General features: G+C 39.3%; 1 protein-coding gene across 1 annotated transcript in view; it reads right to left on the minus strand.

Annotated features, from left to right (window-relative positions):
• stk32a (serine/threonine kinase 32A) overlaps positions 1-13,692 on the minus strand; it is a 62,828-nt gene that overhangs the window by 39,366 nt on the left and 9,770 nt on the right. Inside the window, exon 2 of the mRNA XM_042499664.1 lies at positions 8,091-8,264. Within this exon, the coding sequence (XP_042355598.1) occupies positions 8,091-8,264 (174 nt within the window). The remainder of the gene's footprint in view (positions 1-8,090; positions 8,265-13,692) is intronic.

The raw sequence follows: 13,692 nt of genomic DNA on the forward strand, positions 1-13,692 counted from the left end.
AATGGCAAATGGACGGATTTTTCTCAGCCATATAAAAGTCCTTAATTTAGTGGATTTCCAATTTAATTCCATTTTTGAAAAAAAATCCATAGCTACCACAGTGAAATTGGCGTCACTGGTTTTCTGGGCATAGATTGCAGGCGGTTTAATCAGAGGCTCTTTCATGGCTCTGTTGCTTTAGTAGATCTCTTCTCCACTCCAGAATAAAAGCAGAGAGCTGTTTGAGATTGTGCCTCTCCCTCTCTGTCACAAAGGGGAGTGGAGGAGCTCTGGAAGCCCCAGAAAGCCCATAGCTCAGCTACATCACACGCTCCAAACAAGCAACACACACATAAACACACACATATACAGTTTGTTCATAGAAATATGCACACACTTGCATATACACACAGTGTCAGAATCTCTCAGTTCTAAGTACCTACGCCCACCAGCCATTGAAGAGCAAGTCAGACAGCCGCTGCCTTTGAACGTGAATTGAAAGCCCAACTAGACCTACAGAGGCTAAAAGCTCCAAACAGACAAACCGCTGCGTCTCTCGCTCACCCTTTCTTCTTTCTGCTAAAGAAAAGCAGCTCTGACAAGTTGTGAGAAGCACAGGTGTACAGGCGTGTGTCTGTCACCATGTTTACGCACATGGGTAAACATTTCGCGTGTGTGTATGACAGCAGCAACTCTGGAGCTGAGAGATCTTCATTCCTTATTCATTAACACATACCGAGTGCGCGTGGTTGACGAAAGTCGGGCTTGACAAGTCCCCAGTCTAATTTGGAGCTGATATTTGGGAGTTGGAGAGCGCAGAGCAGACACTGAAAGCAGCCAATCGGCACTAAAAAGCTAAGGCCAAAACTCACATCACAATTACCAGTGATGAATAATTCACCGAGTCAGAAACATTCAGGGAGTGTTAGAATAAAGAAAGTCAGCTCTCTCCTCCCTCTTTGACTCTGTAACTGCCTGTAGCTCCTCCTGGCTGTCTCCACGTCTGCCTCTCTGACTGCTGGGACACATTGCTCTCTGCCAAAATCTCTCTCCTCCTTTCTCCTCCAGGCAGACACGTGAGTTAGATACACAAGCAGGCAATTAGTGATCTTTTTAGAGCAGACTCACTCGTAAACATTCTGTCATGTTCAGAGCTCAAACCTCCTCCCATCGACTAATCTGCCGTTGTGAGCCGGGGTGAGCTGAGGGAGATATCCGACAATGATAATGCTCAATCCACCATTTCGTGGTGGTGAGTAGTATCACAGGGCTGGCACCAGCTGGCACCTTAATCTGCATTTATGAAATATGAGTATATAATTTCTCCCTGCTCTGCCTTCCCCTCCCTCCTGGTTCTTCTTTTTCGTCTTTCGCTGGGAAATAAAACATTAACACACTCCATGAATAAAGAATACTTCACTTGACGACATGACAAACGCTCGCCATTTCAAGCAGCTGATGGAGAGTAACGACTGAGTCTGCCTCCATGAAATCTGCAGTGCTGCATATTTCCATCTTAAGAACCATCCATGAGAAGACCCACTGAGACTTTTTCTCTCCTTTCACCTTCAATTAACCAGTTAGGTGAATTAAGACCATATTCCCTTTTGGCAACTTGGCAAAAGGTCTCTAGAGGAGAAAGGGATGAAGGAGTAAATAAATTATTTGAAGCTGAGCTATGCTTTGTGCCACTCCCTCAGAAAAAGAGAAAGATGATGTACAACCGAGACTAAGAAATGAGGATGAGGGAGAGAAGAACATGGGAAAGAAATAAGTACAGTGGGTAGAGAAAATGGCACAAGAGAGAAAAAAGTGGAAGTGATAATAGAGGGATTTTGAGGGAAAGGCACTATAAACTCTGTGTGTGTGTGTGTGTGTGTGTGTGTGTGTGTGTGTCAGAGAGAAAAAGAGAGATGGGGGAAAGAGCTTGCAAAAGAGAATCCTCCTTGGCTGAAATAGGCTTGCTGCTGCAACAGCTGGGTCTCAGTACGCTTCAGGAAACTGAATAAATAGGCTGGACAATTTCCATGGAACAACCTAAACCAACCAATGTGTTAGTCTGTCTCTCGATACTCTACAACCTTCAGTGGCACTCAGCCCCAAACCAGTGTGTTAAATCTTTAAAAATGTGTCATAAGTATAAAGTTGTATATTTACTAAGTGCCTTGTAGATGCAGCTGGGTTCTTTTAATACTACTGATACATTTTATTTATACGCACTTTTCAAAGCACTCAAGGACACCTTTCAAGATACAGTTAAAAAACAAGAAGCAGTGTATCCATACATCATTTTAGCAAACAATAATTAATATACAATAATAGGTTAATATAATACCTTGACAAAATCATTGTCTAAAAAATCTGCCTGTAGTATCTCTATTTATCTCTGTCAGTTTGATAAGACCCAAATGATTAGTCCCTTAACCATTTAAATGGGCAATGTGTTTGCTAAATGAAGCTGTAAGGAATATTGACCTCTTAAAAGCATCAGCTGGCTGACAAAATGCAAGTCTTCCCATGATGAGGATTCCAGGAGGCAACAAATGCACCTGAGGATTCAGCCTGAGGTAATTGTTGTTGATGTCAAAGAGGCTGTGGTGAGGTAAATGTACGCACACGCACATTGCCTTCCCCTGTCACACACTTGCCATTTATCTTTCCACTTGTTTGGAGAGACTCATTGAGTCTCTGAAGATGGCATTTAATTGAAACTCAGTCTGATGTCAATAATACAAACTCCTCAGAGAGCTTAAGGTTAAAAACACTGACTCACTGACCCTGAATTGAACTAAACCAGACATATCACATCCCTGAGGTCTATCATATTCTGAGCATGATGTCCCAAAATACAAATAAACACTCCAAATTATTCTTTCTTATCGAAAAAGGATTACTTAGTCAAGAAGAAGGACTGTAGTACTACATTGAATGTGATGTGATGACTTTGTGTCTTTGAAATGTGGGTTCAATTTTCAACTTATGATAAAAGATTTTGCACTGTGATGAAGGTTTCTTTGTTTCTAAATCGTGAGAAAAACATTAATTTAAAGCATAGCTGGTAGTTACAACAGTTTTCTAAGTTTTGGCAATCATATCTCAGACATTAATATTAACTTTTTTTTTTTTAAAGATCCGTATTATAAATACTTCCAAGATGTTCACTACTTTTTAGGCTTCAAGTAAAATCCATTTCTACCTAATAACACGGTGGAATTAAATTAACCTCCACCTTGCATCATACTTCATGCTCTGAGGCTCCTGTATGTCCCATGATGATGCTGTCGTCTCTTTGATTTTCCATCCAGGCTCTGTCAAGATGAGCTGAACTGCTGTTGTTAACCTCATTGCTGCTCTGCCCTGACTCCCTTGAGATTGTTCATATTTGCCATACAGTGGCATAGAGTGCAAGAGCTCATTATTGAAAGTAATTAGCAATACTAAACACAGAGATGTCTGTTGTTGGCTCTGCTGCTGTCATGGTATTATGGATCCCAGTATAGTTACAGAGACAGAACTCCCTCCAACGTCTGTAACCTGACCTTGACTACACCAAACCCAATGTCTAAACTTAGCAATTTCTGAGATACTAACATAGTTTTTGTGTTCATATCCCTGAGGTAAACTTTCTGTTTGTCAAAAAACACTGTGCCTCTGCCTTGAACCCAGATGGGGTACATACACTCTAGATGCTGTCTGTAGTTTCAAATCAAGTCCCCAAATAGTTAGTAATGGTAATCCATAAGGATTAGTATGAGGCCCCCTGCTATGTAATCTGTACATGAATTATACTTCTTTTCTGACTCAGCACTGTGATGTCAGTCTTTATGCTGCCGACACCATGTTGTATGCCGTCTTCTCTACCACTAATCAAGACTTTTTTGGTACTATTGGAATGAACTGAAATTTAAGCTTTACCTTTTTCCCACTAAAATGTGCAGTTGTCTGTAGACTTTGTAGTTTGTAGACAGTTGTTTGTAGACTTCGTAGACTTGTAGGAGATAGGCTGCATTCCCATTCCCAGATGAGTATGTCTTTCTGTTTTTTGTTGTTGTTGTTGTTGTTGTTGAGTAAATAACAAAATAACAACAAACAAATAACAAAATAATAGCATGGAGGCTAGTGAAAATATACTTTTTTTGAAAAATATCTCTTACTTTTTCAGTTCCTTTCTCAGACCTGATGCAGACAAAATTTTGAACAATATTGTATCGCTGTTTGGACAGATACTCATGGTATTTTATGGTGGCTGGTAAAGGTATTCTCACAGAGCAGGAGGTATGATATCCTACGAAAATGCGAGCCCAACCGTTCCTATAATATCCTGCAAATTAGTGCTCCACCAATAAACTTAACGGTAAACAGTAAGGGCGGTTAATGGCAAGACCCTACCTAAAATGTCTCAAAGTTCATATGGCTCTGAGCCCGCCAGGGGAAAGACCTGAGGGAAAGTCTGGATTTTTGTGACCCTTCCACTACCCCAACCTGCCTAAAAGACCACTTAGAACGGCTTCCTTGTATACTCAGGTCAGCACATTGGTGACATAATTGTAGCCTTTCAAAATATGTGGGATACTTACATATTTAGGTGCATTACCTATTGTAGGAAAATGCACAGTTAGTGCTCTGGCTCTGGCAAAATTAAGTGTGGTATTTCCATCACTGCCAATTAAAGCCAATTGGAGTCAATGAATAACTCGAATAATAATGGATGATTATGAATAATGAATAATATAATTAGTTTACTGGGGAGTTAATGTCGATGTAACCTTTCCTGTTAAATTCAAAAGCCAGATGTTTGTGGGTGTTTTCAGGTTTTTTTTGTTCAGTGGTAAAGGGGCTTTAGAAACACTCTGAGGGATTTTATTCCACTTTGATATTTTTGTACTATTTGTAATTTCTTTTAATAATGGGTCCATGTGGGTTATGGCTGCTTTTGTTGGACATCTAGTCATGATAATGAACCAAACTACTACCAAGCATGTCAAGCATGTCTTGATCAAACTTAAAAATAACATGAATACCATGTCGTCATGTTGCATGTGATTAATGTCATTATCATCATTACTCCCCTCATTATCATCAAAATCATCAAAGATCAAAGGAGGACGAGAGTGTACATCCAGCATGTACACACATGCTGAATACACAGGTGCATGTGCAAACACACAAACGCTTTCTAACAGCTTTAAGTGCATTCGCTTGCCGCACCAAAGTCAGCGCGTCCACATCTGATGGAGAAAATTATATATTCAATTTCCATGGAGATGAGCTGAGTGTTACTTTCAGCTCCTCTTCCTATTTGAAGCTAATGAATGCAGATTGAAAAGATGTTGATTCCGTCTAAACAAACGCCCCCAACACCTGCAAATCAAGTGGCAAGTCTGTCTCTCCAGCACTGAAATAGAAAACATAATTTAAATATTCATATTCCTCGATGGACCCAATGAATAAGTAAATTAATAATCCGTCCCATTTCTCTCTCTCTCGCTCTCTCTCTCTCTTCTGTGGAGGTGTAAGAGCATGGACAAGAGCAAGTGGTCTGCCTTACGTTAAATGGCGTAATTTGTTATCTGGGGGTGCTGATAAATTACTGTTCTCTGTTGCAGTGATGCTTCCTATTAGTCACGATCTGAGAAGGCCTCTCTTTCTCTGTATACCTCTTTGCTTAGTCACCAGAGTGGAGGAGTAAGTCAAAGCAGTGGATAGAGTATTGACATCACAGTGCCTCAGATATTCAAGCAAAGCACTATTCATGCACTACTCACGTCGCCCATGCAAAAAATGTATGCACTTATACTCTTGTAAATCATTAAAAGGCAGAATGTATACATGATGTTGTGTTTTGGCTGCATGTCTAACAGCTGGAATACAAGTGGCATAGATTTTTTACCTCCAGCGGTGTTTACTGCAGGGTTTCCTACATAATAAAAGTCAATGTGAGGCGGTAGCAATAGTTTGAGTTGCAGGGTACTTTATCAATTTGTTGATGTGGTCAGAGCTGATCAGAGTGGTGGATGAGAGGAGCAGCGGCTGCAGATGTGAACTTACAGTGCAATAAACAGTTAAGATTCACTTTCACTGCGCCTGTCATCAGCAGCTCTGTCTGTAACCAGAGTACGATATTTGAACAGTGTATACTTCAATAGTACATCTAATAAACAGTACAGCTCCAAAAATATAAAATCATCGTCAACAGATGTTTTATTTGTCACAGGCTGCCACAAGTTAATGAATGTGTGAGAAACCATGGTTGCTCCCAGTTTTACTGTGTGCAAGTTTTGCAGATTGATAATTCTGTTGGTTATGCAGGGTTTGGAAGTGTGTTTTATATGCAGGGCTTGGAAGTGTGTTTTATATAACTGGCACTGAATGAATTAACTGGATTGGATTAACTACTTGATGCATTGATCTGATTGATGTGTTTTTTTCTGTGAAATGTAAAAACTCCTAAATGGTTGTTATTTTGCGTTGCATTCCCTCTGGTATAAGGAGATATTGATCTTTTTTTTAAACACTGTACTCATTTTTTTATACAGTTCCACATAGTTTTTACCTGTTGGAGGGTCGCAGAGCTGCGCTTTGAGAATAAAATAGATCGAATAGCCATTTAACAATGTGTTGAGCAGTGCAGTGCCTGTGTGGGAAGCGTGGCTTCTGTTCATCTTCAGCTGATTGTAATAGACACTCTCTGCTGCAGGCATGCTACGACAGACAAGTTGAGCTGCGTCCGTGCAACTTATGTTTCGGCTGTAGGTATGTAGCCTAAATTCTGTTGTACATTTCCACTGCCCAAATTCCATCAGTTCATGGCGTTATGTTTTAGTCACCAAAAGCTTACCAATAAAGGGGAGGCTGGAAGACTTTTATTGTGAAAAATCCGCAGAAATTTTTCATTGACAGTATCTTAACACAGGTCAAGCAAGTGGAAAGACTGAAATCGATCAGATCAACAGAGTGGTATGAAATAACTCTGCTGTTGTACAGCTGAAATTAGTGTTGTGGAATGTAAAATATGTTTAATTTACAAAATTAAACCCAGGGAGGGGTCGACTTTGCCTTTAAAAGGGAAAAGGGGAAATTAGGAATGAAAGTCCTTGATATAAACCTTTTTTTAATAAAGACCTAGTTTTCTGTGCCACTGGGGGTAAAAAAAATCCACTGTAACCACACATGGCACATCATGCTAAACAAATCCTGAACTGCAGGGTCAAAATCCTGTCCTTCAAACAACCAGCCATACTGACGACATCTGTCTGACTTGTACGCAGTTTTAACAATGACACACTTGCAAGATTGGAAACAACATCAGTAAATGTTTTCTCCAAATATATATTTGCCAAAGCAGTTGAGAAAATTATAGTATGAGACAGGGCTGCTGGAGTTTTGCATCTCACTGCATGTTCATTGTCCCTTTATAAATTAGGTACATTTGCAATGTGATACCAGTAAGGAGAAGAGGGACAGCTTTTAACTTTTCGCTCACTTAATGTATTCAATGTATTTTTGGCAGCATCATTGGCTGTAACAGGATATCCAACACTCTATGACTCACTTCAACAACTTAAAATAATAATATTGGGCTGTAGCCATGTCTTTCTTGGCTATTTGAGTTGATGGCTCTGCCATAGCAGCAGATATTTCTGCCTGAGAAGCACTTAACCTGCATTTTACAAATGAAATAAGGCATTGACACAGCAGCAGGAGACAGAACTGGTGCATTTCATGATGGCCATAGTCTGCAGCTCAGGGTAAACTGTTGTGTCAGGTGTGACCTCCATGTCAAGACAACTTGACCTTTCTGCACAGTGCTGGAGCAGTCATATTAGAAAATGATATGGAAGTAGACAGCCAAGGAGAAAAGAACACCAGGGTAGATAATGCTCAAACTAGGTGGCGAAAAACAAGGGAGAGAGACAGAACAGGGACATGTACGGTAGCAGGAAGAGAAATAATGGGGTATCTAGTCGAAGACCATTTCTCTTGAGTTATTTGTAAAAATAGAGAGGGCAGCAAACACTTCTGCAGTATTAAAGGTTATTTTACAAACAAGAATATAATAGTCTAAAGAAAAAAATGGTTTACAGTAAGAAAATTAAAAGAAAACTTCACACCTGTGTATGATGCGCTTGCTGCGGAGGTATCCCAGGGCCAGGGCCAGTTCACAGACATAGAGTTTGACGGTGCTCTCTGAAAAGTGGACGTTCTGCTGGAGGTGATAGCGCAAATCTCCTCCCAAGAGCAAGTCCACCACCATAAACATGTCCTCCTCATCCTGGAAGGAATACCTGCAAGGGAAGGCAGGCGTTCAGAAGGGGCGAGTGACAACACCAAAGGAAGGACATGGGGTGGAGACGAAGGGGATTTGGGTGTGAAGAGGGTGAAATGGAGTTGAGATGGAGAAAGTGGAAACAGGAGTAAAAATAACAGTGGTGACAGAAAGAATGGGGAATTATAAAAGACATTGTCAGCTGAGAGAGAGGTTTGAAGGGAGGGTAAATATGGAGATGTAGAAGTTTCAGAGTGAAACAACGCATGAGAAGAAGAAGACGAGGGTGTCACAAATTTATCATAAAACAGTACACAAGAAGGGTTCTCAAAAGATAAAAATATCACAAAACCCTTTTTATTTTGAGATGGGGAAACATTGGCTAGAAGGATTTCTAACTGAGCAGACTGTTGTTTTTCTGACTCTCTTGTGTTGCTGCAACATTGAAGATACAATTGTTTTAGCCATCAGCAAGAAAAGATGATGACAAGTGCAAATTGAATTCATGTTAGCCTTGTGCTCCTCAGGCAAATCAACCTCTATAAGACAGTGTGTAAGACCTCCGCACAAAAGTTTCAGCAAGAGCAAAGGTTCAACAGAATTACCTATTAGTGTTACATGACCTCTGGAAAAAAAAATCTCCAGAGCCTCCAAAGGTCTCTGAGGGTAGATGCTACTCTATTCTGTATGACTTACAACAAGCAACGGAAAAACACTCATCACACTTATTCACATTGCAGGAGGGAGCCCCTACAACAACATGTTGGCTGAGTCATGCCTGAGGAAATGCTCATTATCTTGTCTTCAAGGCTAACAAGCAAAGAAACTACATTGATATCTTGTTCACTGCTTGTGGTTTTATGATAGCTGAAAGACAGGTAACACAGATTTTCTTATCTGAACATGTTTCGGACATCTTAAAAATGTGCAGTTTGACATGATGTAGATGATGTGAGGAGCGGGCGTCTGCAGTTGCATGCAGATGGCTAAAGAGAAAGTGCCACACCCAGCATCTTTTTTTAGAGTGCTTTGCCTTGATTGTTTGGCCGCTTCTGACGTTTTTAGTTGAAAATCTCTGAACTTTTCAGAAAAGCACTGGTGATGTCACTGCTGCTTTTTAGCTGTTTAGTCAGACCTGTGGTAACCGTGATGTTAGCTTACTAGCTGATGTTAATGTTGAGATATTGTTTACATAGAAACAAAACTCACATGCAGCCCGTCATAAGAAAAGGCGCTGGGAGAGCTTGCTGTGAAGCCGCCACCGATTTTCTGCTTAAACTATATGGACACAGGCCCAAAGCCTTACAGTTAATATTTTTGTAATCATTGTTTAGGCATGCAAAGGTTTTTTGTGGTGTTATCTACTACATAGTAAGGTTTGGACACACATTTATTATCAGCTATATACTTGACATTTTTGTTCATAATGATTTAACCAAAGCATAGGTTGCTCACTAAAGAGCTTTACACAGAAAGTGTAATTTCTAATGCATCATGTGCATATTTAAAAATACATTCAGGACTCAATTATCATCAATGTTTCATCCTTTTGTTTTTGTTGCTCTCTGGTTTCTAGAGAAAAAAGCAAATGAGGACAGTTAAAACAGACAAAACATGCCGGTAATCTCAGTTGTGATTACATTAGTGATCAACAAATGGATTATCCTGGCTTTTTTTTTTTTACATGACATCATGTGATGTTCACAGTGTTATTGAACATTTGTGCCCTTTTCTATTCCATCAACACTGGCGATATGAAACTCTTACAGCTCTCTCTTCAACAGGGAAAATGGCACAGTGTCACTTCCTTAATTCACAAATCTCCCCACAATTGTGTTTCTCCTTACTGTTTTATGTGTATACTGTAAAGCATTTGCTTGCATATGCCTCTGTTAGTGTGCGAGGGATGCTCTGGGCCGTCGTGCTACTTGTGGCCATCCATCTATTTATCCATCCATCAAGCACTGTCATGCACAGCAAGCCTGTATCAGCATGCGGTTCACTGCATAGCCATTTGAGAAGCTGTTGCACAAATCATCATTGATTTTACCTGCTGAGAGTCCCACTGGGGCCACACTTTGTTCCCCTCCCCTCTAAATGGTGAGCTAATTAGTTTCTCTCCCACAAGAAAGTTTTTCATGTAAAAATAGTATTAAAAATAATTGCAGCAGCAAACATTTTCTCGCTTGCCAGAAGTGTTGCTCTGTGTACTGTGTGCAACACAAAGTCCTACATCTTCAAAGTTCACATCTTCTATGAAGTACTACACGACTACCCGCTCATGCCCTTAACCCTGTCCATGATCTAAAAATAGCTATGTTTTAACTGAAGTGGGTTTTAATGTGAGAGGTATTAACATTAAAGGGAAACTTTGGTATTTTCCAATTTGGCCACTGTTTTCTTATGTTTTGTGTTTAAGTGACTAATGGAAGGAACAATTTTTGAAAATGGTCCAGTATTGAGCAGGACGGCTTCATTGACAGTGGCGGAACAAGCTGAAATGTGACCACTCTGGGCATTTTGTGCAGTGTCAGTTTGCGTCCACTTAAAGTGCTTGTTTTTTGCCACTGACAGGCTCAGATTGTTATTTTACATGTCTGACAACATTTTGGAAAGGATCCCTACAGAGATAGCCCTTTTTTTGAAGATTTAAAAAAAAAAATCGCCACTGCAAACCCTCCAGATTCTTAAACTGTTACATAAACTATTACATAAACTGTAATATAAGGTTGTCTACAGCCGGCATATTTGCACATCCAGCTGATTGAATTAAGGGTTTATTTCAGCCTATTTCAGCAGTGTGGCTTCGGTTTATATCATTTGTATCTGTGTCCGACTGCCTTGAAAAAGGCGAGTTAATATAACTACTCTCATGTTATGTTTACTTTAAATTAATTTGTAAGGTTTACTTTGTGAAGTCAGTTTTAAAAAGACTAGTTTAATTAACTTGCTTTTTTCTAAGTGATATGAACTTAATCAAACCAAATTTGTCTGACTTAACTGAACAGTTGTTTATGCGGTAGTTTTTTGGAAAACTGATTGCATTTGATGAATTAAGTAAACACAACAAAGAATGAGTTTGCAGGATTATTTTCATACTAGGTTAATATTTGTGGAAGCTAATTAATTTGACAAACAAAGCAAATCCAAATTTGATTAATGATGTTCAGCTGCCCACTAAAGTTGTATGGCAACCCTCTTGCTCAAAATTGAACCAATTAAAAAAGTTGTTTTTCCCATTAGTCACTTAGACACATTAACATGGGCATATAGGGTCCACTATGACAATAACAATGATATCCTTTAAGTAGCATTTTTCTTTTAGTCCAGACTCCAGTGGGGTTTCTATTGACAGATTGTATTCTTCAAGGACCTTCATCTTGGCTCATGCACAGTGCTCAATGACCGTGGGTAGTTTGTTTTTTTGCCACGTTGGTGAACACCCCTCCTCTGGGACCTTCTCCAGTAAACTGGAGGTGGTGCTTTTCTGTACTGGATGGATGTGGATTGATTGAGCTGACTCAAAACTGTCTGCTAAGGCTCAGATAATGCTGAGACCACTTAACATCTGATTGCCAATGGCCTCAGGGTGTGGAGAGACTATCTATTTGATACCCTTCCTGAAGATGCACACACACATTTGGCAAAGTCACAAAGAGGTGCAACAAGATACACGTGCAAAGAGTATTCTCCTTCCTGCCTTATCGACACAATTTTTAGTCAAAACATGCATTAAATATTATGATGTATTATTATGAAATAAACTGGCAAAAATCGACGCAACATCTTGAATTTGAATTAGTGACTCTGTTCTAAACACACAGATGCACAATCAACAAACAGTTCTATGCTAATGAATAGAAGTTTGGGGGAAAAGAGATGAGAGGAGGCCAGCTTTTCCCACTTTAAGTGTATAATACAGTACAGCTGAATAGATGGGACCAGCTGCAATGCTATCAATCACTCAGACAAGCAGAAATGACTTGGCCACGCCTGCGGACACCAAGGTTCTCCAAAGTTTTTACCAAAGTTTATACTTGTATCTTTGCCAAACACCCACACAATCCCTAGAGACAGCGAGGAGGACAACAAGATTAAAGTGAAAGTTTTTCATTTTACACTTTATTTTATGAGCTAAATACAATACATAAATAATAATAAAAAGTTAATAAATAAAGTAAAACATCAATTAACAGCTTGTTTTTAAATACATTTAAAAAAAAAAAAACCTTCCTAAAGTGTGCAAACCCCTAGATAAAAAAAATCTAATATAAAGCAATATTTGCTTTATTTGGAAAAAATGACAGACAACTACTGTATTTGGATTGTTAAAGTCCTATCTGTCCAACAGTCTCATAAATAAGACGCAGATTACTTACTTAAAAAAAAAACAGTGTGTTTGAAGAAGAGGGGACTTCCATGGAGAGTCTAAAAAGACGAATGTGAAAAAGATAATCAACGTTCTAGCTGTTGCCATTAGATGTAAGCGGGAGGTAACTGAAGCGACAGTATATCAGTGATCTGTGTGTGTGTGTGTGTGTGTGTGTTTGTGTGTGCATGCATAAGAGAGAGAGAGACACTTAAATCTGGCACAGAGAGAAGAATAACAGATTAAACAGGTGTCACATTAGCATCACCTCCTCTTAAATATCAAAGCAATGCTTCACTTCAGCATTCAGGATTTGTAGTTTTAGGGACCAACACGATTTGTACTCAGTTCATATATGGTCGAAACAGTCGTCTCCAATTATCCACAGCTCTTCTGATCTGGTTCTGTGTACGTGTTTGGATAAATGAAGAACTAATCAGCTGCACATTTTGAAATGGTGGAGTTTATATCAAGAGTAAGGGAGACTTAATAGTTTGAACTGAGGCATTCATTTTAATATAAAAATAACTTACTATGAAGTGCTTAAAGCTTAAAAAATTTAATAAACCTTAGTTTTATACATAAATATCCATTTAGGGTAATACCAGTAATAATAAAAATCAAGCATGTAAAAATGTGTACAATTTGTTATTTTACAGGCAGATTTCGGAATGTGTTAATTATTCATGACCCCTACATTTGATGGCTGAAGCTTAAAATGAGGCTTTTATAAAAACTGTAAACCAAGAGAAACAAGTGTCTTAGTGGTTGAAGTGTGAGCTGGACAGCAGTGTGTGTTTACTGGATGGACTCCATTTTACTCTCCAATTAATCATTTGATTAACTCTCTTTGTCTGTCATTCTCTCTCTTCCCCTGTCTCTTTCCAGTTCTCTTTCTCTTTATCTCTCTCTCACACACACACACACACACACACACACACACACACACACACGCACACAGTAAGTACCTCAAACTCAGCAAAGGTAGTTAAGGTGGTGAAGAGGCTGCTGTCACAAGCATTTAGGGGACACTAACTTGACTTTATTTGCTCTTTTTCTTGGAAGACAAACATTGTCT

Source organism: Plectropomus leopardus, chromosome 13, assembly GCF_008729295.1.
Source record: "Plectropomus leopardus isolate mb chromosome 13, YSFRI_Pleo_2.0, whole genome shotgun sequence".
NCBI lineage: Eukaryota > Metazoa > Chordata > Actinopteri > Perciformes > Serranidae > Plectropomus > Plectropomus leopardus.